The sequence below is a fragment of the Bicyclus anynana genome, chromosome 10 (genome assembly GCF_947172395.1).
Source record: "Bicyclus anynana chromosome 10, ilBicAnyn1.1, whole genome shotgun sequence".
In the NCBI taxonomy this organism is placed as follows: Eukaryota; Metazoa; Arthropoda; class Insecta; order Lepidoptera; family Nymphalidae; genus Bicyclus; species Bicyclus anynana.
Window position 1 is genome coordinate 11,546,727 of NC_069092.1, and position 24,199 is coordinate 11,570,925.

General features: G+C 37.2%; 1 protein-coding gene across 1 annotated transcript in view; it reads left to right on the forward strand.

Annotated features, from left to right (window-relative positions):
* LOC112046646 (suppressor of lurcher protein 1) overlaps positions 1-24,199 on the forward strand; it is a 412,265-nt gene that overhangs the window by 147,572 nt on the left and 240,494 nt on the right. Inside the window, exon 5 of the mRNA XM_052883831.1 lies at positions 20,970-21,196. Within this exon, the coding sequence (XP_052739791.1) occupies positions 20,970-21,196 (227 nt within the window). The remainder of the gene's footprint in view (positions 1-20,969; positions 21,197-24,199) is intronic.

Genomic DNA, 24,199 nt, shown 5'->3' on the forward strand with positions numbered 1-24,199 from the left:
AAAAACTGCCTACAAAGCATTTGGAGAATTCCCTTTGTTCCACAGCTCGACTATCCTGCCCCATTTCCAATAAGTATCTTGAGGCACATTGTAGGATTGCCTTTCATCGGAAAATATTTTATTCATTTTTAATATATTGTGATATCAATATCAGATTATTTGTTCGAAGGATAATTTATTGCCACATAAAAGTTCCGGTCGTAAAGTCACATATTGAATAATAACTTGCAAGTTACGACTATATGTTTTATTGCTCGATGCGCAGTTTGTGATTGACTGCGATGGTAATTGACGATGTTTGAGATGAAAGCACGCTAACCTTTACGAGGTATGTTTGATTATTTATTTACCCCACAACCCTGATTGATTACTCTAACGCAACATTGTAACGATAAGGTATGTACGTGCTTACTATATTGACTATAACGTAATTTTTATAATGAACAGAACAAGTAATAGATAAGTATCACTTACACAAGGCTTATTTCTGCTGCCAGAAACTACTGTGTTTAGTGACGAAGGATGGAATTTAGACGAGAAAAGCCGTTCCAAAAAAAAGTAAATTCAGACCACTTGCGGCTTGATACAAACTCCGGTTTCTCATAAATCTATACATACGAGTATGGATTTATGAGAGTCTCCTCTCAAAATGTGAGGGGTTAGGCCAAATAGTCCACCACGCCGGCCCAATGCGGATTAGCAGACTTCACACACGCAGAGAGTTAAGTAAATTCTCAGGTATGCGTTGATTTCCTCACGATGTTTTTCCTTCACCATTTGAGACGCGTAATGTTTATTTTCTTAAAATGTACATAACTGTAAAAATCGGATTCAGCCTGTATGGACTCTTCGCCGCTGCTGTGTTAGCATCTCAAAACAAATTGCAGGCAACAGACTTATTATTTTGAAACAGACCAAAAAAGGCAATTTTAGCTTTGTAATGGCGGATTCGGACTTGAGCTTGAGCTTGAGCTGCTTTGGTGTCCCAGTGGTTTCTTTATGTGGCTTCGAATGTTCTCAGCCGGAGGTTGGGAATTTGGTGGTGTTACACTCTCGTGCCTCGGAGAGCACGTCAACTCGTCGGTCTCGGTATCATAAACATCTGTCGGTGATCGTTTATCTATTTGATTATCTCTCTAATCCCGTCAATCCGCAATAAAGGTGTGCGGTGAGTCTAAGCTCCATATCCCTTCTCCTACAAGGATGATGATGATGAATTATGAAACATTAGTCAATATTCATTTATTTCAATTGGGCTTAGTTAACAAGCACTTTTTAAACGTCAAACCGATTAATAATATTACAAGATAACTATTAGACGTCGCGCGGTTTCCCCGCGTGGTTCCCGTTCCCGTAGGAATATAGGGATATTATATAGCCTATAGCCTTCCTCGATAAATGGGCTATCTAACACTAAAAGAATTTTTCAAATCGGACCAGTAGTTCCTGAGATTATCGCGTCCAATCAAGCAAACAAACTCTACAGCTTTATAATATTAGTATAGATACAGTCCCATATTTTTTTAAAGAATATTTGCCATGTATTTTTTTTAATATGACTAATATTGAAACTGTTGAATAAAAAAGTAATGTAAGATCAGTATTTTTAGTTTTGATAAAGATATATCTGTTCAGTACCCAATGAGTATGTAACACTCTTGTCCGAGATAATAAATGCAAAGCTCTTGACGTGATTTCTGAAAGCCTAGATACTGCAGTGGAAATATAGGTACAGTCGCAATCAATGTTAAATTTTGACCAAATATATTTTCTTGTACAGAATAAAAATATTCATTGTTTATTTAACGTGTCAGATCACTTTCTCTGACAAAAACCATAAAAATAATATTTTAAACGTGTCTTTATATTTACTGATTTTTGAGAATTTTATTTAATTTTTATTTCTTTATTGTATATATGGGTCTCTGCCCTAAAATAAAAGGGTTTAATTTTATTTATTTATAAACTATTATGCTTTTCTTAGTTATAACGACTTGGTGATAAATATTAATAATATTCTCGTAATGATTTCTCTACCTATTTAAAATATTACACAGTTTAAAATGTAATTAGTTATAAGTGAGCTTGTGTAACCCCATCGGGTTTGGAATGCACAACTAATATTCTGGCGGCATTCGCGTAGTCAAGGTGATAAATGAAGCTAGAGTTTCAACTTTATTTCATTTTCCACAGCCTGAATTTACCTAGTGCGTTTAAATACCTTGCTTCATATAGTTGAAAAGTCACTCCATTATATAAAATAAAATACAATAAAGATCAACATAGTATGTATATGGCTTATCGAATTTTAAAAGCTTTTGAAATTCCATTTTTTAGAATTTCGAAGCATTAATGTTATATTTTAGTACCGTTCTTATCTAATATTATTTCAATCATTTAATTATTTGAACTATACCTAGTTTTTATCTTAATTACATGTGATAGTACATTTAAAATTTATTGCGAGTATACCTTAAAAAAAATATTTTTTCTCAGTAATGTGATAAATGAGATAAGATATAAATAATAAGAAACAAAACTAAATATAAATCCAAAGTTTTATACAAATTATTTCAAAGCCATAAAATATATCTGCAAGTAGCGCTCGTTTAAATAAAATATTAAATATAAGACTTCAATTGTAAAATTCAACGTGAATTTGATTTACGTATAACTGAATCTCTTTTCACCGCGACAGTACGCCTGTCAAGATATGCGACTCGCGTCAATGGGTGCAACCAATCGGAATATTCGAAGCGTCTTGCGAATTTAGATACACCAACATTCCTGTCTCTCTTCACTACCTGTATAGGTACATGCATGCACACATCATGCATAGCATGAAATACGACTGTTGAGATGTGCAGTAATGTACGTGCACTTTGGCACAATCCGCATAACGTCAAGACTTTTGTTCTTAAGTGTTCTGGGAAATGCACAACAATTTACGTTGATAACAGCGAACACTCGCAGGTAGAGCATCTTTATCGTGGTTTTATTATACACGTGTAAACGACTTTCAAAGTTTGCTCTGATCGTAATAATAGTACTTTTGGAGTCGCGAGTGTTGTAAACTTTCGAAGTTATTTGTAATTTTCTAATAATGAGAGTTATTTCTGTTCATAAAGTGTAAAAACTATTTATCTTGATAAAGTCTTGGATACTATTTTGATTTGAACGTTATTGTATAGGGAATAAATTATCATTATAAGAAATATGAGCCTGAAAATTGTGGTAGTGTTGTAATGAATGGGAGTCAATCGCAAATTACAACTAAGTTTTGTTTTTTCTCAAACAAGAATTCAAAAGGCAAAATATTATATATGTAACATATTATATATATCTTATTACAATTAAATAAATAAGATATCTAAGCGGTGACTTCGTTCCAATGAAATTCTGTCTTTCACAAATCCCACAGGGACTGTAGATTCTTCCAGGATAAACGATAGCCTATTTTCTGCACGTGTCTCAAACGGTGAAGGAAAACATTGCGAGGAAACCTGGAAACCAGATATTTTTTTAATTCTCTGCGTATGCGCCAGTCTGCCAATCAGCATTAGGCCAGCGTGTTGGACTACTGGCCTGACCCCTCTCATTCTGAGAGGAGGCTCGAGCTCAGCAGTAAACCGAATATGGGTTGATAACGATTATAGAGAGATATTTATCATTGATTGTCTATACTAATATTATAAAGAGGAAGGATTTCATTGTTAGTTTGCATTAAATAGGCTCTGAAACTATTAAACCGATTTGAAAAATTCTTTCACTTTTGGGAAGCTACACTATCCCCTAGTTCTATAGGCTATATTTTATCCCCGTATCCCTATAGAAATAATAACCAATTGTGTGAAACCGCGCGGTGGTTGCTAATATTTTAAAACTCAGTAAATAAATGGATGGTAAATGTGCCGTATAACGCCCTCTAACGTTACGTATATAGAACAATGCGAACAATACAAATGACTAGGGTCTATCTTAATGAAGACTCCTTAACCCTAACCCTATTTCTTTGAAACCAATATGTGAACATAACTGCCCGGAGCCGCAAAAGGCACACCATAAATTGGGGAAAATATTCGATAGACCCTTGATAAAGTCACATTGTCATGGATGAATATTATGGCTATTCATACCATTGGTGGATATTTATTGAAAGTTGGCTCAATTGTGGAGCCTTATTGGACCTCTTGATAGATGGTTGGGGTAGATAAGGATTCCCTTGTAATTTTCTTCCAGTGTAAATGGGTACTTGGTTATATTTATGATCTTTGCACGTATAGATTAGGCTGAATACACATTGTTATATGGGATCATAATATTATACTTTTCTTAGAGAGAGGCTTTCTTTTAACCCTGTATTCCCATGGGAACAAGAAATACGTGTGTGAAACCGTCGTCTGCTAGAATTATTTAATCTATACTAATATTATAAAGTTGAAGAGTTTGTTTGGTTGAACGCGCTAATCTCAGGAACTACTGGTGCGATTTGAAAAATTCTTTCAATGTTAGATAGCCCATTTATTGAGGAAGGCTATATATTATCCCCGTGTTCTCACGGGAACGGGAACCACGCGGGTGAAACTTAAATCGTCGTCTTAAATAAAAATATAGGTAAGCGTCTTAAATAAAAATATAGGTAAGACAGACGCATTATTATCAAAAGCTCGTTTTCTAATTATTAAGAATTTTATGAAAACCATTTTTAATAAAACCTATATTTACTAGAGTTATAAAGCCAAATCCATAATAAGAGCAAAAGTAGCAAAAAGGCTTCATATAGCGGGTCTAATAAAAATGGGCTAGCCAGCTGACGTGAGTTAGATCCAAGCAATAAAAACAATGCCGAAAGCGAAGGAGATTATTTAGCTGTATTGAAATTGGCGGGAACCGTAGCAGCAGTTTAGAACCTTATTACTGTAGAAATAGGGGTCATAATAAAACTTTTTTGTAGAATCGTGGTTTGTAATCTTAAACGGATACAGAATTTGGTAGACTTCATAATGCTTTCGAATTAAACGTTAATATAGCGAAATTAATATTGATCACAAATTAAATGATACGGCCTTAATGAATGACAGTTACCATAGAGTAAAGTTGATAATATTGAAGTGTATAAAAAAGGAGCTGTGATAGCCTGTACCTCTGCCTTAGATTTTAACGGTGTAGATTCAAATCCAGTCCCGGATATGCACCTCCAACTTTTCATTTGTCTCAAACGGTAAAGGGAAAACATCGTGAGCAAACCTATATACCTGAGAATTTTCTTAACAAGTTAGCCGTTGACCACAATCTCACCTGATGTATGTAAGTGATGATGCAATTTGAGATTGGTAAAAAATCCACACCCCTTTCGCTTTCACTAACCCCTCATTCTGAGAGGAGACAGGTGCTTAAACAGTGAGCCGAATATGCGTAATATGGGTTCTTGATGATGATGCTAAAATAGAAAGGATAATAGGAATACATTTTAATCTAGTTTCGAGAATATCTGGTTAACTGACTTAGTTAACCAGATCCTCTCGAAACTAGCACGAAACCACAAAATAAATCAAAGTTTCCAAGCGAGCGCACGGCTCGAGATCCCTGTCTATATGTCAATTCCAATGTGTGAACAAGTGAATGTAAGCTTGCACAACTCGGATAACTCGGTTCAATATCGCCACTAGATTCCTGTGCCACTTCAGAATTCGGTGGAAATACATTCTCTTCCGATACGTTTCTCCGCTATTTCTCATGAATGAATGAATGAATGAATAAATGACAGTCATTCATGCATATATGAAATGATGAACGAATAATTATGTAATTAATGATCAAAATTAAACTAAACTATATTTTTCCGGTTATAATATGTTGTTCGGGGTCACCACTTTGCCGGTTATATGTTGTTACGGTTAGATGGCATTTAAATAAAAGGCGTGTTCACGTTAGGAGGTTTACTGATCGACTATTTTACATGGATCGACACTCGACGGCGAAATGCGTGTCTGAACAGTATTTTTTACATGAGGCTACGTCATTTTATTATATTCACTAACAGCTAACTTACACGTTTAATTAATCCTAATCTACACGCTACAATATAAAAGAATGTTTTTTTTTTTTTTTTTTCTGTCTGAGTAGGTGCCGATAGCTCCCTGCGGAACCACTACGCCGTCACCGGGGGGGTTGGGCGAGCGCAGAAGCATCGCCTGTTGTGACCCGAAGGCTGAACCCTGAGACCCTATGAGACTCGGACCTCGGCTTAGGGGGCCATTCTGGAGGAGGTATCCGTGACCTGAGTGAATCAGTCCGGACGCCCCCAAGATCGTGAGTTAGAAAACCCACGTCCGGGTGACGTTAGATATCGGGGACCTCGTCTTCGCCGGCGAAGACGCTGTGTAGCTTGTAATTGTGTTACCTGGGAAGCATTGTCGGTTGTTATGTCATCGTCTGGATCGTAAAGGACGTTCTTGGGATGCCTCTGCTTGCAGTTAGCGTTTAGGTTGGGAGTGTAATTGCAGGCCTCAACCACTAGTTGGTTGGGATGGATGGCAGCTCTGTCAAAATAGTTTTGAGAGAGCTGTTCCATGTACCTATTGTCGGTAATTCTAGATCTCTATGGAGGTCATTATTGCGTAAAAACCACGGCGCGCCCGTGATTTGACGCAGGAAACGATTCTTTAGGGTTTGAAGCGGCCTAAGGGTCGCTTTGGGACGGTGGGCAAACACTACACTAGCGTAGGTTAAGATCGGACGGATCGTAGTTTTATAAAGCGTTAGCTTTGAGCGAAGGGACAATTTACTTTTCTTATTTATCATACCGTAAAGGCGGTGCATTACGTATGCGGCCTTTTTTCTCGCTTTGTTAACGTGCATGGAGAAGCTCATGCGGTTATCGAAGGCAACGCCTAGGTACTTGGCAGTACGTTGCCAGGGGATGGGTGCTCCGTAAAGGGAGACTTCTTTGAGTCCGGACTTGAGACGGGAGACCGCTTTGCCAGTGAAAAGCACGGCTGCGCTTTTCTCTGGATTGACTTCTATACGCCAAAGGCGGAACCATTTATCTATAATGTTTACCGCCTTCTGGAGGCGGGCTCTAATGTGGACCCGGTTTACTGCCGTCGCGTACAGTGCGGTGTCGTCCGCAAACTGGGTGACGTGTACGCCCGGGTGGTCGGTGGGAATGTCGCTTGTGAAGAGCGAGTATAAAAGCGGGGAGAACACGGAGCCCTGAGGGACTCCTGCGCGAATCTGTCTGGGCGAAGAGAGAGTGCCGTCTATACGGTACCTGAAGGTGCGGTTGGACAGAAAGCTGTGTAGCAAGCGTACCATTTTGTTTGGTACGCCGAAACGGTTTAGTTTGAATATCAAGCCTTCGTGCCAGACGCGGTCAAACGCTTTAGCTACGTCAAAGAAGAGCGCCCCGGTGGCGATGGGGTTATGAAATGTATTAAAACCGGTTAGAATGTGCTCCGTGAGGCGGTGCACTTGATGAACACATGAGTGTTTACATCGAAATCCAAACTGTTGTTTGATGGGAAGTTGCTTTTCATCGCAAATGGCTTTGAGACGATTCAAAATGATTATCTCATACACCTTGCCAATGGTGTTGAGAAGACTAATTGGGCGGTAGCTAGTCGGGAGGTCGCGGGGTTTACCCGGCTTGTGGATGCCAATGACCGTGGCTTCTTTCCATGCGTCTGGGAAGGCGCAGTGAGCTAGGAGAACATTGAAGATGTTCACCAGGAGGTTGATTATCTGGACCGGGAGAAGCTTTAAAGCTTTGTTGCTAATCGTATCAGGCCCCGGAGCCTTCTTTTTGCGCAAGCCCTTGATAACCGCAGAGACTTCCTCGCATGACGTAGGGGTAATTTCGACTCCGTCCGGGGGGCGAGATAAGATAGAAGTGAGTTCGGACTTCACTTTCTTCGCGTGTGATTTTACAAATGCCGTAGTGCTTGGAGTGCACTGTGCTTCCAGACTGTCGGCTAGGCATTCGGCCTTATCGATGTCCTCGATCGCGTTTGGGAGGCCAGGGCGTTTGAGAGGTGGGGTGGCTGCGAGGCGGTCGGCTTTGAGATATCTTGCCACGTCGTAGAAGGCTACATGCGATGGCTCGAGCTCTCTCAGTCGGTCGTCCCATTGTCTGTCATAACGCCAGCGCAAGCGACGCTTGCACCGTCTTCCGAGAGTCCAAAGTAGACTCGCGTTTTGTCGGGTCGGTTCAGATTCGTAGCGTCTTTGCTGGGCGTTTCTATCCGTTAGTAGGGCCCGTAGGTCCGACGGCAAGGGGGCCTTGCTGAAGGCAGGGACCTCCTTGGTGCAATCTTTTATTGCTTCGCGAATGTGGCCGTTTAAAGAATGAATGAATACGAGTTCCGATACGTTTCAACGCTCTTTGTCACGAATGTATGAATGTCAGTCATTCATAGATAAATGAACTGACGAACTAATAATCTATACCAATATTATAAAGAGGTTAAGTTTGTAAGTTTGTAATATGTAATAAATTAATTGAATTAAACTAAACTAAATTAAAGAATGAATGAATACGATGTCACAGACACACACACAGTCACACAGACATCGATGTCAAACTTCTAACATCCCTCTTTTTGCGTCTACAACATTGTTAACAGGAATAATATTATAATTATTCAAAATTCCTAATAAAGTGACAAAGATACACAATGACCTCATTTATTTCAATTAATTAGGCGCTTTATTTTGTTATCGTAATTCGTGAACGATGTCTAACCATTCTTTATTTACTTTCCGCTTGGTTTGTTTTCGTTAAATTATTTTATAACTGAAACATCAAGAGTTCTCCAAAATCTTAAATAATAATTTCAAATGTCTCGTTGAATAATATTTTTATTGTATCTTCGAGTACCTGCGATAGCCAGACATACCTCATTTTTGTGAGGTCATGCGACCAATGTGATAATCTCGTGAGTAAAATTGACAAAAAATAAACAATGGCGGCACAACCGGAAATATTGCTATCTCTTTGATTGCGGTGGTACGAAAGAGATAGAGACAACTCCGACGCCATTGGGCGAAATTTATTTTATATATATGTAATTATTTTTTTTTCATTGGTCATCACCAGTAGAAAGGTAGGAGGTTTAAAAAGTCCAGACTCAAATTTTTAACTAAACTAAACAAATTTTCGTTTAGTTGGTAGGTTAATTTTTATGTTGGAAATCGGTCGAATGTTTTATAATAAAATTTTTAATTTTTAACTTTTAGTGATAGCATATCTTCTGAGTACAAAAATTAATAAGCAATTAGTTGAAACGTAATTTTTTTATAATAAATACCTATTAATCCCAATTTTTAAAATACTACTCAATTCACATACGAAATTTCATTCCCCCTTTATCCACACGAAATATGAATATCCAAAAAATGTGAACTGTATCCTCCTTATCCGCCTTAACTGTCCTTCGTCTTCATTACCAGACCCCTAATGCAGTAACAACCCATATAGATGGAAAGTTTTCACCAATACAAATTTATCAAGTCCAAACACAAGTAGTTACTTCGAACCATCAGGAAGTTATCTTAACTGCCCATCATCTTCATCTCCAGACCCCTAATACAGTCACAACCCATCTAGGTGGAAATTTCTCAATACAAACTAATTAAGCCCAAACAAATGGTAACTGCTGTAATTCCTTGACGGGTTCCATCGTCTGTGTTTCGGCTCCATTATCAGACTGACTCGAGACCTTCATGAAATTGTAGTGGCTAAAAATACCTAATGAAAAAATTAACAAACGCACTAGTCGTCTCTACGATTTTCAAAAGTTCTCCTCAATTTTTCCAGGATGCCATCATCAGATCCTGACATGAAAACCATGGGGCCACCCTGAAAAAATACCCTTTTAAACAAAAAAGTATTCCCAAATTCGGTCAAATGACGGAAATATCGCTGAACATAAATAAAAAAAACATACATACAGTCGTTCCTCCTTTTTGGAAGTCGGTTAAAAAAGAGAAAGTTTGACCTCGTTATAATTTGCTGAGCTGTTATTATTTACCTGGCTTTTAATAATTATAAATATCATTAAAATGTATAAAGTCAACAAGCCATTCCAGCTAAATAAACATAGTCCTCAGTATTTCAAGATCAAGCCCGTTTATTTTGAACACGCACCTATTAACATCCTAATTATGAGTCACATTAATCTAATGTGATCTCAGAATTTCGCATTTCAAGAGTTAATCATGTGTAATAGTGACACAAAGTTGCATGCAACTGTTAGTAAATAGATCATGCTTGTCTTATTTATATCCAGGTACATATCAACTCAAATTATAAAGATATGTCCATTAATAATGTCTACTAGTTTCAAAAACCGCGAAGTCCAAAATGAAGCAAAGTTATGTATGTTACAAATATCTATCAATATCTTTAAAATCACCCAATATACTTACATAAAAAAGACGATGAAAAAATTATGTCCGCAAAAAAGCGGCATAGTTCATTGCTGTATGAACCAAAATCAGCAAAGTCCATCTCCACCAATCAGGTCACGTCCTGCCACTAGCTGATAGTATGACGGAATGTGTAATGCAGTCGTTATCTTACTTTCAATTTCATTTTTCAATTTATTGGTGTTAATAGTTATTTACAAAAAAAAAAAAACATACATATAGCCGAACGTAGAACCTCCTCCTTTTTGGAAGTCGGTTAAAAAATTTAAATCATGGATTGTTATTCTAAAGTTGTGTATAACAAACAGGTGTGAAAACAACTAGTATATTCCGCAAATTGATCTAAGTACAAATCGATGTACGATGTCGTGTAGGACACCGAAAGGGGTGTGGATTTTCATTCTCCTCCTAACAAGTTAGCCTGCTTCCATGTTAAATTGCATCATCACTTACAATCAGGTAGTTGTAGTCAAGGGCTAACTTGTAAAGAATAAAAAATATATAAATAGCTACTAATAGCTATCACAGACTCTCAATCTAATACCAAGTTCCGATATTAACTCCAACAAATTAACGAAAATCATAATCGTGATTTGATACAGATCGTTCGAGAAACTTCTCAATATTTTCGCTCCGATCGTTCTAATCACGATGATTAATCTTAAAATCGTTCCGCTTTTCCCGACTCTTAATTGGTCGTTCGAGATCTAAAGGTAAATTATATTTTTCAAACTCCATTAATACACTCAAATTAACTCCCCACGGAAGTCATTAATTCCAATCAATGTTCGGAAGATGCCGCTAAAGTAGAAAAAAAATAATTTTTGAAACTTCCGCTGTTCATAAATTAATTAGAGGGTATTTCAAATACAAATGCATGTTTATGAAATGGTCGCTTAATATTGGACAATATTTTTTTAGACATAATCTTGTTTTCACCGTTTGAGACTCGTGATATTTAATTTCTTAAAATGCACATAGTTTTAGCAGACTCAGACGTGATTACAAATATAAGAAAACTAATGTCGAACAAATGTTATGATTCACAACATTTGTCAGGACAACTTTATTAACAAATCAAACTGTAACCAAAATAAGAACCTAGAGTGGCAGAGAATGACCTTGAGTGAAGTCACGCACTTGTGAACGTTAGGTGTAGGGTTAAAAGATCCTTTAACCCTACACCTACTGGACATAGGCCTCCTGCATGGAGTTCCAAACACAACGGTCTCGAACAGCTAACAACGGAACGGAACGGCTCACAGCTAGTTAGCGGCTTCGTGCAACCCGCTTGATGTCCTCGCTCCACCTAGTGGAGGGTCGACCAACACGGCTATTTCCGGTGCTGGGTCGCCATTCCAGCAACTTGAGACCCCAACGTCCATTCCAACGGCTTTTGAACTATGTGCCCTGCCCATTGCCACTTCAACCTCGCCATTTCGTCGTTATCAACCCATATTCGGCTCACTGCTGAGCTCAAGTCTCCTCTTAGAATGAGAGGAGTTAGGCCAATAGTCCACCACGCTAGCCCAATGCGGATTGGCAGGCTTCACACACGCAGAGAATTAAGAAAATTTCTGGTATGCAGGTTTCCTCACGATGTTTTCCTTCACCGTTTAAGACACGTGATATTTAATTTCTTAAAATGCACACAGCTGAAAACTTGGAGGTGCATGCCCCGGACTGGGTTCGAACTCACACCCTCCGGAATCGGAAGAGAGGTCATTTCCACTGGGCTATCACGGCTCTCATTAACCTCGCCATTTACCCAATGGTAAATATCATTACCATTGTAATAAATAATGAGGAAAGACATTCCAAACCATTATCTAGGTTCGTACAAAATTCTCACTGACTGAATTCGGGAGACTAGTATTTCGGTCGACTTTGTAACTTTATTTTGTTCCAAAAACTTAATTTCACGAATGTAAATTTTCCAGAGATAAGTTTGGAAGCTGCAGCGGCTATTAAAAGCTCGTTCGTACAGTGTAGCAGATTATTTCGTAGTAAAGTATTAGGCAAAAGATAATGGCTATAGTTTCGAAGTTATCTGAACTGCAGCATGGCTAATGCATTATGCATTGTGCATGAGTTACGATGTTTTTGGAACAAAAATGTATTCCACTAGGAAATTTTGGAAATGTCCAAAAATTTTAAAACAACATTTACAGCAAGCTATGCAAGGTCACGTAGCAACACGCTGGCTTATAAAATGTTACCTACCTCATTCACATAACTTTTGTGCTCAGAATTTCCATCTTCGGATAAACACAAGCTCTGGAGCAAGCGGTAAAAAAGTTTAAATACTAACAACTGGTCTGAACATATTATAGCCTACATTATATATTTTTGATGCAACATAAATATGAAACCCGTTTATAGCAAGCTACCAATCGTTTCTGAGATTAGCGCATTCGAACAAACAAATAAGCAAGCTCTCCAGCTTTATTACATTACCTCTTAACAGTATGATAAAATGTATAAATGCAGTAATCATTATTGCTTCGTAGTTAGATATTTTAGTGAGATAATTCTTAATTATAACCGGTGATATATATTTAAATATCAATTAAATACATAGTTGACTTATATCTTGTATTCTTGATAACAGAACAACGGCAAACACAAAAGAGTAAATATAAAAGAGTGTCAACAGACATTTACCTTGACCTTTCCACATGCTCACTAAATCCCCTTACAGTGGAGTTATTTACTCTGTCCCTTTACTTTGTTTGTGTACTTGGGTAATAAATAAAGTCGAGTATGTATATTTCTAATTAAACAGTCATCAAAAACTGCCGAAGCTTAACTAAGCTTGTTCTAAATTAATGAGGTTTTAGGTCGAATTACGAACATTGAATGTTTATATAAGAAATTCTTATTAAAAGCCCGGAGTTCCGGAACTGGTTACACCACCAGCCTCGAAAACCACGATAAGCCATTGGTCCTAATCGTTAATGCTAGCCACTCACCATCCAATAAGTCCAATTTGCATGACATCATGCAGATCGTGTGCAACACACGTTCAGTTTTATCGGATGTCCCGCGGTTAGCGCTGCAAGGGCGTGGACTTATTGGATCGTGAGTGGATAGCATAACATCGATATAATTATTATTTTATCAGAGATCGTAACAACGCTAAATTTCATCATTGTTAAGCATTGTTATCATCCTAACATAGAGAAGACTCTTAAGATAAAAACTGTAACTGCAAATAAGAACACACTATGTACAAAAAAGATTTAAATTTTGCTTCCCAAGATTTTATTTTTGCTTCCAAAGATAGTCGTGGGCTTCGGAAATTCTACAGTCATTCTGATAAATGCAAAAAATTTATAAATACTAGCGGACCCTTCGGAGTTTCGCTTTGACTCATTTATTCATCCTAGGGTTCAGGGGTTTAAAAAATAGATGTTGGCCGACTCTCACACCTACTAAATTTGTATATAAAATTTCATAAGAATCATCAAAACATACAACAAACTTGGAACAAGATAACGTTAGTTCGGTTTGCTGACAAGAAGACGAGTCTAATGAAGATGACATTAATGAACCGCCGGAGAGTGTAACGGCACCTTCACTCCCCACCACTCAACCCCTATCCGCGCGCGCAATGCGTGCAGCAGCGCGTCGCGCAGCCGCTTCGCAGTTTGGATCGTGCCGCGATGCAAGAACCAGCTCATGACTAAGGGCCCCATATGGGTTCGAAACTAGTCGGGCATACTCCGACCTAATATCACGTGAGCCGTGTTTCATAATAAATTTATATGAATAACACTCACGATAGTTTAAATTCTAAAATATGGAAACATTGTGACACCAGAATTTTATATATAAGAAGATTTTACTCTGAATTTGTGCGGTTAAAGTTCAAAATGATGTTGAAGTAAACATTCAAAATTCCAAAACACATCACAAAGTAACTTGTCGCAATACATTCGAGTACGCCAAGATTTGTGCTCCAAATTCTCGTTACCAGCTAATTAGGTCAGTGGAGATGAACACTGAACAGCTTCCCAACTTTTACCTACTTCACAGTTGTGCTATAATGATAATACTGTTAGTTAACCACTTGAAAATTCAATGTAAGCACAGTATTAACCTTAATTATAATGCACAAGGAAATGATGATTCTGATTCAAGTAAAATTCTAAGTAGTATATATATTTCTTATCATATTTCAGTACCTAGGTACTAGCTGCTCATCATCATCATGTCAGCCGATGGACGTCCACTACAGGACATAGGTCTTTTGTAGGGACTTCCAAACATCACGATACTGAGCCACCTGCATCCAGCGAATACCTGCGACTCGCTTGATGTCGTCAGTCCACTTTGTGGGGGGTCGACCAACACTGGGCTTTCTGGTGCGGGGCATTCATTCCAGCGCCTTGGGACCCCAATAGCTTTCGGCTTTTCGAACTATGTGCCCCGCTCATCGCCACTTCAGCTTCGTGACACGTTGAGCTATGTCGGTGACTTTAGTTCGTCTGCGGATCTCCTCATTTCTGATTCGATCACTAATAGGTTCTCATAACTAATAAATAATATGTGTTTTAGGTTCTTGTTAAAGATGGCTTGCCCACGACTACAATCTCGCCTGACGGAAAGCAGTCAAACGATCTAAGTTAGCGCATCCTCACCTAGAAAACGCCTATTCATTCTTTTTGAATTCTGGATTCAGTCATACTTCCAGTTGTTCTTGTATTTCATCATTATCAACCCTTAATTGGGTCATTGCTGAGCTCGAGTCGCCTCTCAGCATGTGAGGGGTAAGGTCAATTGATCACCACACTGGCCCAGCGTTGTGGGCTATTGGCCTATCCCTTGTGTTTTCCGTGAATTTATTTTTATTAATACCATTTTTGTAACACAATTTTAACGTCAAAATGTATAAGTTCGAGATCACTGTTCCACGACAAAAATACGCAGACCTGGTTAGATAAAAGTGGTTAAAATTGTAAAGCTGTGTTAGGAAAACAATGTAACATTTTGGTTGTTTCAGTAAGATTATGTTTTACCCTTTCCTCTCTTCAAACGAATATCAGTATAATAAAGATAAGGCGAGCTCAGTGGTCAGTACGCGAAATCGCGCATCACACAGACATGTCATTTCTGTCCGATTGAGTTGGGTCGGTGCTTTTAATAATGGGCTGTCATCAGCAACGCGAAAGATGACTGGATGAGATTATAGTGATGTAGGTTGCTTAAGCACTTTGAGATGGTATACCTGTAGAGTTACGCCAATACATTTGCCGGCAAAAATGATCCACATAAAACGTGTTTTAGTAGTGCCGCTTTTGTCAGCGCTATTCCGGAGATTTTATTTTTATTTTTTACTAGTTAGCCCTTGACCACATTCTCACCTGATGGTAAGTGATGATACAAATTAAGATACGATGAAAGCCGGGTAACTTGTTAGGAGTAATTCGGTAAATCGATTGGCGGTACGTCTTTGCCGGTAGAGTGGTAACTAGCCAGCCGAAGCCTCCCACCAGACCTCGGCCAATTAAGAAAATCTCAATCGGCCCAGCCGGGGATCGAACCCAGGACATCTTGTAAATCCACCGAGCACACCACTGTGCCACCGAGGCCGACAATGCCAAGTTAGTCCTTAATTACGATCTCATCTTATGTTAAGTGCCGATGCAGTCTATCATTTCTGCATACGTACGATCGTACCGTAACGCTAAGGTGCTTGGCGGTAGGTACGTATTTGTAGGGTAGTAAGTAACTATAGCTGGGTTGATGCCTGCAACCAGACTAGCTTTAGCAGAGTCTCAAGACTATGGTTCCCTGTGATACTACAGGCGCATTTGGCTTAATAGCTCTTTCGATGGCAGGCCCAGAGCAGCTAGGCTATTCTGTAACGATATTTTTATAACTCGCAAGTGCGAGTATCGACTTCACCTGTATCTCTCTCTGTTTAACACGATACTGTAGAATGAGAAAGATAGCGGTGAATTCGAAACTTGCACTTGCGAGTTATAGAAAACATCGTTAGAGAATAGCCGTGCAGTACGTTGTGTGATGTGATCCATGCACGCATTATGTTACTCTTTTATAGGTAATGGTATAATATGATAGTATTCCTTTTACCATATAAGATGGAACATTATTAATTAACATTAGTTAGTAACATAATTTCTTAACTTGTTTTAATTTTAAATGAACGTCGCTGAAAATTATTTACTATTCTTAAAAAAAAAGATTTATTTCTAATACATACAAAGCTATTTTATATTACTACTGTTTATGATTTTAAGAGCGTAGAAATAGCTTCCTTCTACAAAGTATATAAACCTTTATACAAGTAAGCTATTGGTACAATAATTCCGCCTCAAAACCTTTCTTACTTTTAAAATTCAGGTCAGTTGATTTAGATCGAAGGATAAAATGAACTCTAGAAGTAAAAGCATCTCAGTGCTTTTACGTATAAATATCCAGCTGGAACAGTTGGTAATTATCTGTGCTACTCATCTTAATAGTCCGATTGTCAAATTGTGCAAGTAACTTGTTCAACTGTTTCATTTTCCATCCAGGTGTTTTCTTGTTCGGCCAAGAATACGTGCGTATTAACTGAGAGCCGTGACAGCCCTGTAGATATGACCTCTGCTTTCGATTCTGAGGGCGTAGCCTCGAATCCGTTCCGAGGCAGACACCTTTTAAATTGCACATAACTTTTCAGTTATACAAAAAATTTAAAAATAAATTGACAATAACGAATGCATCCATAGTAAACTATCATTGAACGTGTTGCCTAAACTGATGAGTAACTGTACCTCGAAGATTTTATCCCATTAGATAAGTCACTAACGACTCAAAACTGGCGAACAAAAGTGGCTAATTGTTTTAATTTCATTAAGTTGCGTTGTAAACCACGTAAGTTTTTTATACAAATAATACTTAAATATTGTAGTGTAAAAACTATACAGGAGTATCGGGAGTATTTCCCATAACTGCAAAATGTTGACAAATCCACTTATAGGAGCTAAAAAGTATTTTTTTTAACAGAAAAAAAAATACAAAGTAATTCAAATAATTCCGACTATCCATGTAACACACGCCTTTATCTATCCTTTCATTTTAAAATACGTAATCGTAGTGGTAAGACTGTCTTATAGAATATAACCTTAGAGTTATGGAAAATACTCTCCAGCAACCTGTATATGCAGTGGAGTGTGTGCTTAATGGATGAGCTAAATTCGGATCACTCATAACGGTAATTTTGTAGGCACGTAACATATCTATAGCATAAAATAATCGTTGCTGTACCCTGTATCTCCTCAACAAATCCCGTTACAGAGTAATTAGGTCAGCAGAGGAACACCAGCTCTAATAGGAATGCCATTCGTTACTTTTACAGCGGAATAAATTACACCGAGCTAACCAGTGAGTTGACGTACCTAAACATCTACTTGCAATATACACAGTACATTGCTTTGCTTTTCTTTTCACATTTTAAGGTGCATGTAATAAGAACCTAACAGGGTGTGTCTTAATTTCATTTAGTTGCGTTGTGAACCACGTAAGTTTTTTATACAAATAATACTTAAATATTGTCTACAATGTCGAGTTGTGTATTCAGGAAGTGTAAAAACTATACAGAAGCATCGGTAGTATTTCCCATAACTTCAAAATGTTGACAAATCCACTTAAAGGAGCTAAAAAGTATTTTTTTTTTAACAATAAAAAAACTTTTATGTTTTCATACAAAGTAATTCAAATAATTCCGACTATCCATGTAACACACGCCTTTATCTATCCTTTCATTTTAAAATACGTAATCGTAGTGGTAAGACTGTCGATATCGACGAGATATTGCTACTGGTACTCCGCACTTCACTAGTAAGCTACTTCATGATATACTACTATATATACTTATCAATGAATAAGTTTGGCTAGGTATATAAGGAACAGGGTGTGTAAATCTATGCCTCAGAGGGTGTGGAAAGGTTATAATAGACTTAATAGCTGTCGTAGCCAGACATTTCTTTCCTTTGTTTTTTGGCTGGTGGAGGCTTCAGACGTGGCTAGTTACCCTACCTACAAAGACGTACGGCCAAGCGATTTAGCGTTCCGGTACGATGTCGTGTAAAAACCGAAAGGAGTGTGGATTTCATTCTACTCCTAACAAGTTAGCCCGCTTCCATCTTAGATTGCATCATCACTTACCATCACGTGAGATTGTAGTCAAGGGCTAACTTGTAGAGAATAAAACAAAAAAAATGTTACCTATCAAAGAATACTCCATATCCACCAATACTCCAAGGAGAAGAAGTGAATCTACATACTCGAAAACTTTGGACATAGCAGCGACACTATTTCCGCAACGAAATATTTTTGAACTAAAGAAGTTTTTTTAATGCTACTCGAGATCTTTACCTCTGAAGGTGCAGGCAGGTGACTGTGTTTACCTACTGTCTGTATGTACCTACCTATTTCCGCAATCTCATATCCAATAGTCTTTGTACTGAAAATTCGGTCCCTTGCCCACTATAGATTCCAAAGCCACTAATGCATAAACTCACTTTTGAAGTTTGACTCTAAACAAAGCCACTATAGTCAATATTCATTTATTTAAATTAGGCTTAGTCAACAAGCATTTTCGAAACGTCAGGTAAATATTATTTTAAGATAATAGTGATAATAACTAATCGAAAACTTAAAGGCTACGAAGGAAGCGCGCCTTGGTTCGAGATGATGCCACAACAAGCTCAGCCAGGATTTTCCTTTTTTAGTTTATCACAATTTAACAATAGGTATATTGCCAGTCATGTACCTATTACATTTCATATCCAAGCTTCATATATAAGCAGCAACAACTCTTCTCTTCAGATCTTCAGATGGTGTGGGCATTACAATGTTGCAATGTCAACATCTCCTGAAATAATATTGAGAAGTTATATAACTGTTTAACTGATATTCTCCTTTCAATAAAGCATTATGCTTGAACTGAAAATGAAAAACTATAAAAAAAACAATTAATTTGTGAAATAAAATAGTTAACTGTCTAGGATGTCCTTAATCCTACACCATCGGTCACAAGTCCGGAATCTGCTCGGGGTTTGACTTTCTGCCACAAGATGGACTCGGCACCCGGTGAATCTATGGAATCTATACTAATATTACAAAGCTGAAGAGTTTGTTTGTTTGTTTGTTTGATTGAACGCGCTAATCTCAGGAACTACGGGTCCAATTTGGAAAATTGTTTCAGTGTTAGATAGCCTATTTATGGAGAAAGGCTTTATATATTATCCCCGTATTCCTACAGGATAGGAAACCGCGCGGCATCAGCTACTAACTATTTCGTCTCTTTGATTTATTTTTTAAAAGGAAAACTACAATAATTTGTTTTCAGACAACTACGTCGTAGTAACCCTTTGTTAGACACCGTCAAAGATATTATATACATAAAGGTTGTCTTTGATCAAAACTCCATTGTTGTCTTCCGTATTTACCTATAGTAGGGGGAGTGTAGTCTGACAAATAGCTTTTATACAATGGCTAAAGTCTATCAAACGCTCTCGATTTACAAAGAGACTCGCTCATAATATTGCACTATGTTGACAATATACAAAATTGGGATTCCTTCAACTATTAAGCTATGCCTCGTTGCACTAAAGCTGCAGATTCCGTGCTTAGTTTTACAGTGGAATAAATAACAGCGAGCTAGACTCGAGTAACGTAAAATAGCCTGCCCGAGAATATAGCCGACCTAGACTGCTATATGATGTTAATATAACTTAGTTTTTATTAAATTTATGCCACAGTGGTATTCTATTTATACTTGGGATTATACAGGTATAAGTATTGTCACTGTCGCTGTATTATGAGCCAAAGCCCAGTGGACATGACCTCTGCCTCCGATTCCGGAGGGTGTGGATTCGAATCCGAGGCATGCAACTCCAACTTATCAGTTGTGTGCATTTTAAGAAATTAAATATTACGTGTCTCAAACGGTGAAGGAAAACATCGCGAGAAAACCTGCATACCAGAGAGTTTTCATAATTCTCTGCGTGTATGAAGTCTGCCAATCCGCATTGGGCCAGCGTGGTGGACTATTGGCCTAACGCCTCTCATTCTGATTCTGGTTGATAACGACTATAACGATGTCAGTATCGAATGGCAAAATATGCGCTTATAATTAAAAATACGAGAAAGGCACTTTAAGGCATATACGCCCATGTTATTCATAATTCTTTCTTTCAGGCATGATTGTAGTCAAGTGCTATTTACGTCAACCTCTTTAAGATAAAATAAGATTTCTTCGGTAAAAGGATGTGCTGTTCTTTTTTTTTTATCGAAATAAGCAAACGGTTTTCAGTTATGTTCATTTAAAGAAATTAAATATCATGTGTCTCAAACGGTAAAGCAAAACATCGTGAAGAAACTTGCATACCTGAGAATTTTCTTAATTATCTACGTGTGTAAAGTCTGCCAATCCTCATTTAGCCAGCGTGGTGGATTAACCCCTACAATTCTGAGAGGAGACTCAATTGTTAATGACGATGATTGATGACGAATGTCTTTTGTTACAGTTGCATACGTGGTGACTACATAAAGGTCTACTGGGAAGTCCAAGGTCCAGGGCCTCCTGGGGCGATTAACGAACGCTCAGCTTGGGCGAGGACGCTATGTGGAAGCAGGGCCGATGTTCCTCCAGCCCTCTACTCTCCTGGTCCTTCCATGGTGTTAGAGTTCCACACCAGTTCCAAGATAAGCAACGCGACAGGATTCCTTGGGACTTACAGCTTCATTGATAGACGTGAGTAAATACACCGACACTCTACATAGTGCGAAAAAGGAGAATATTTTTTTATAGACAAAATAAGATATCAATAAAAAAAAACAGCTGTAAGCACTTTGTCCAAATACAATAAAAATAATCCGTTATTGCCGACACATTTGAATAAATATAATACAGTCGGCACAGGCTCACAATAAACTGAAATAATACACCATATTCTAGAATTTCTTAGTCATTCAAAAGCTTTGGCTATAAAGGCGACGCATATTGGAGCCAAATGGGTTAACTCCAGATGCCTTGAGTCAATTTGACTTGGCATCTATCCTATTTCTTTGTAAGAAATGCAAAGTTCTACCTGATTAGTATATTTCTTGTTTGATAAGCGCACATTATGGTGGTTCCCATAAAAGTGTTTTCTACAACAGCCATGGACCGCTCCTTTTTTATTCCTTAAAATTCCTTATTAAGTGTGACGGATAACCTCGAAACTTGGATGATGGTAGGTTTGGAAGGTAGCAGGATGACATTCGCTAACAAACATTATTGAAGATCCCATATCAAGCTTTCTTTCAATATTTATTTTTCGTTATGTCATTATGTACGTATATCTTGGTCACAATTTCTATGCTGATTGGTAGTAAATGGAATTTAAAAATCTTAATATTGACATGTTTTAAATAATTCAATATAGATAATTCACCCAAATGAAACTTTAAAATCCTTTTTATGAGTTGAACGTCAGGAAATGTATCTTATTTAGTTTCCGAGAAATACCTACACAGAGCAAATTAAAAGTAAAATGATTTTTCTGTCTTTTTTACCACAAAGACAAATGGTTACAAAATTGGATTGACATATCGTGAAAATTGTTTATACAGGATTTAAGGATTAAAAACTGTTCAATGGCATCAATAAGCATAGAGTTACAATAACATTCCAGCAGGCTAATTCACTATCTTTGACGTATGCTTGTTGACATATACAAAATTTATATTATATGTAACAAATATCATCTGCCGACTGTCGAATATCATACAGTAGGTATATGACATTTTGTCAATTATTATTTATTTTAATAGGTTGATAATAAAGACCAAAATAGTGAATAGGCCAGAAGATACTTTTAATAATAATGATGCACGGGTTACGTAGAAACTAAACATTACAGGTCGATTGATGAGCACAGTCGCTGCAGCAGAAGGCTATGATCAACATTTCACGTGCTAGCTTGATTTTATCCTATACCCTTTGTTTCGAACGCCAAAGCCGATAAAACGTGGATCAAAAACCATCAAAGTCTAGAGTATATTCTAAAACCGTACAACAATGAGCTCGCTAAAATGTACCCTAATGCATGAGAACAAAGTTTAAATTGCAGTGACGTACATTCGGTTACAGAGGTTATCATTAAAATCGTGGTAAAGCGATCAATGGTCAAAGTTGGCAATCAAAAGCTGGGCTTAGTTGTGCAACAAAGTGCATCGTACTGTTAGTTGAGCTACCAACTGGTAATCCACTAAATTGAGTACCGATTTCAATGAATAGGTAAATAAAACATACATATGAGTCAGTTTATTAAAATCTTAAGCGAACCGTTTCTGCAAAATCAATTTTTAGGCATTTAATATACAAAAAAGATATTTTTGACATTTTTGTCTGTTTTTTTGCACTCTAAACTCAGGAATAACTGAGCCTATTTTATTCCCAGTTTTTTTTTTGGGGCTGTATTGTTTTTTTTTGACGACATCGTTGTAAGATCCACGCATTATTTAGTGTTTGTTTTGTAAAAATTGGTTCCCTGACAAAATTAAATTAATTAATAAACTGTTTTAATGAAAAGTAGGAAGTCAATTCGACTGAAATTATTCATTGTTAATAGTAATAAATGTGGCCAAAATGCAGTCAAGAGAGTATGTCTCTTTGTAATTAAATAGCTATACTAAGTACTACTAACACGGTGTAGAAGGGTGTTTGTTTGTGTCAATGTTTTTTTTAAATAATGGTATCTGTCTTAGTAGGTATGAGTGAATAATATACACCAACAATACATTATCTAGATAATACACAGTTGAATGGCTCATACAAATCATTCATCCATTAATATGCCCATCTGTCACTGTCTGGGTGCCACGCTGTGGAGTCGAAAATGCCGAAAATTACCACATTATGCAGTGATCAATCTCTCGGAGACAAATTATAATACATGCAGCCAATAGAGTACACGTATCACTTTGAAATTTGATAATGTATGAATGAGCATCTATATTAATATTATAAATGCGAAAGTAAGTCTGTCTGTCACTCTGTCTGTTAGCCTTTTCACGGCTAAGCGGCTGAACTTATCAAGATGAATTTTAGTATAATGGTAAATGGGACCTTGGAGCAGAACATCAGGTATTTTAAGACACTAAAGTTCACACAAACAAACATACAAGGGGGTTGAAAGTTTGTATGGAAAATCCTTCACTTTTGGAGTTACAGTTTTAAAAATTTGTACATAAATCATGAAAAAAATGCGAAATATAATGTGATCCAAGAATTTTTAAAATTCAAACAATTAAAGTGGTGAAATAGGGGTTTAGGGGTAGAGGGCGTCAGCTAATATATTATAAATTTAAAAAGCATGAAATAATGTTATATGAACTTTCAGTATTTAACAAGTTCTTTAGCGAAATGGCGTATATTTTAACTTAACTTTTAATAATTATTATTTTATGTAAATACTCTTTGAAATTAAAAGTAATTGGCCATTCTGCAGCGCAACTTTCAAGTCTAGAACGATTTCTTACGTTCATTAATATTTTTTGTCATTATGCAGTTCCTGCTTTTAAGATTCAATAAAGAGAGCAAAATCTATTTGAACGGAAAAATAGTTTTAAGACTTTGTAATTTTTCTAGGTCCATTAAACACTGTCTTTTAATATGATAGATAGGCTAGCGCTTGACTATAATCATGCCTGATGGATGATGAAGTGATGAGGTCGAAGTTAAAGATGCCTATTACTTTTGCCTTGAATGTGT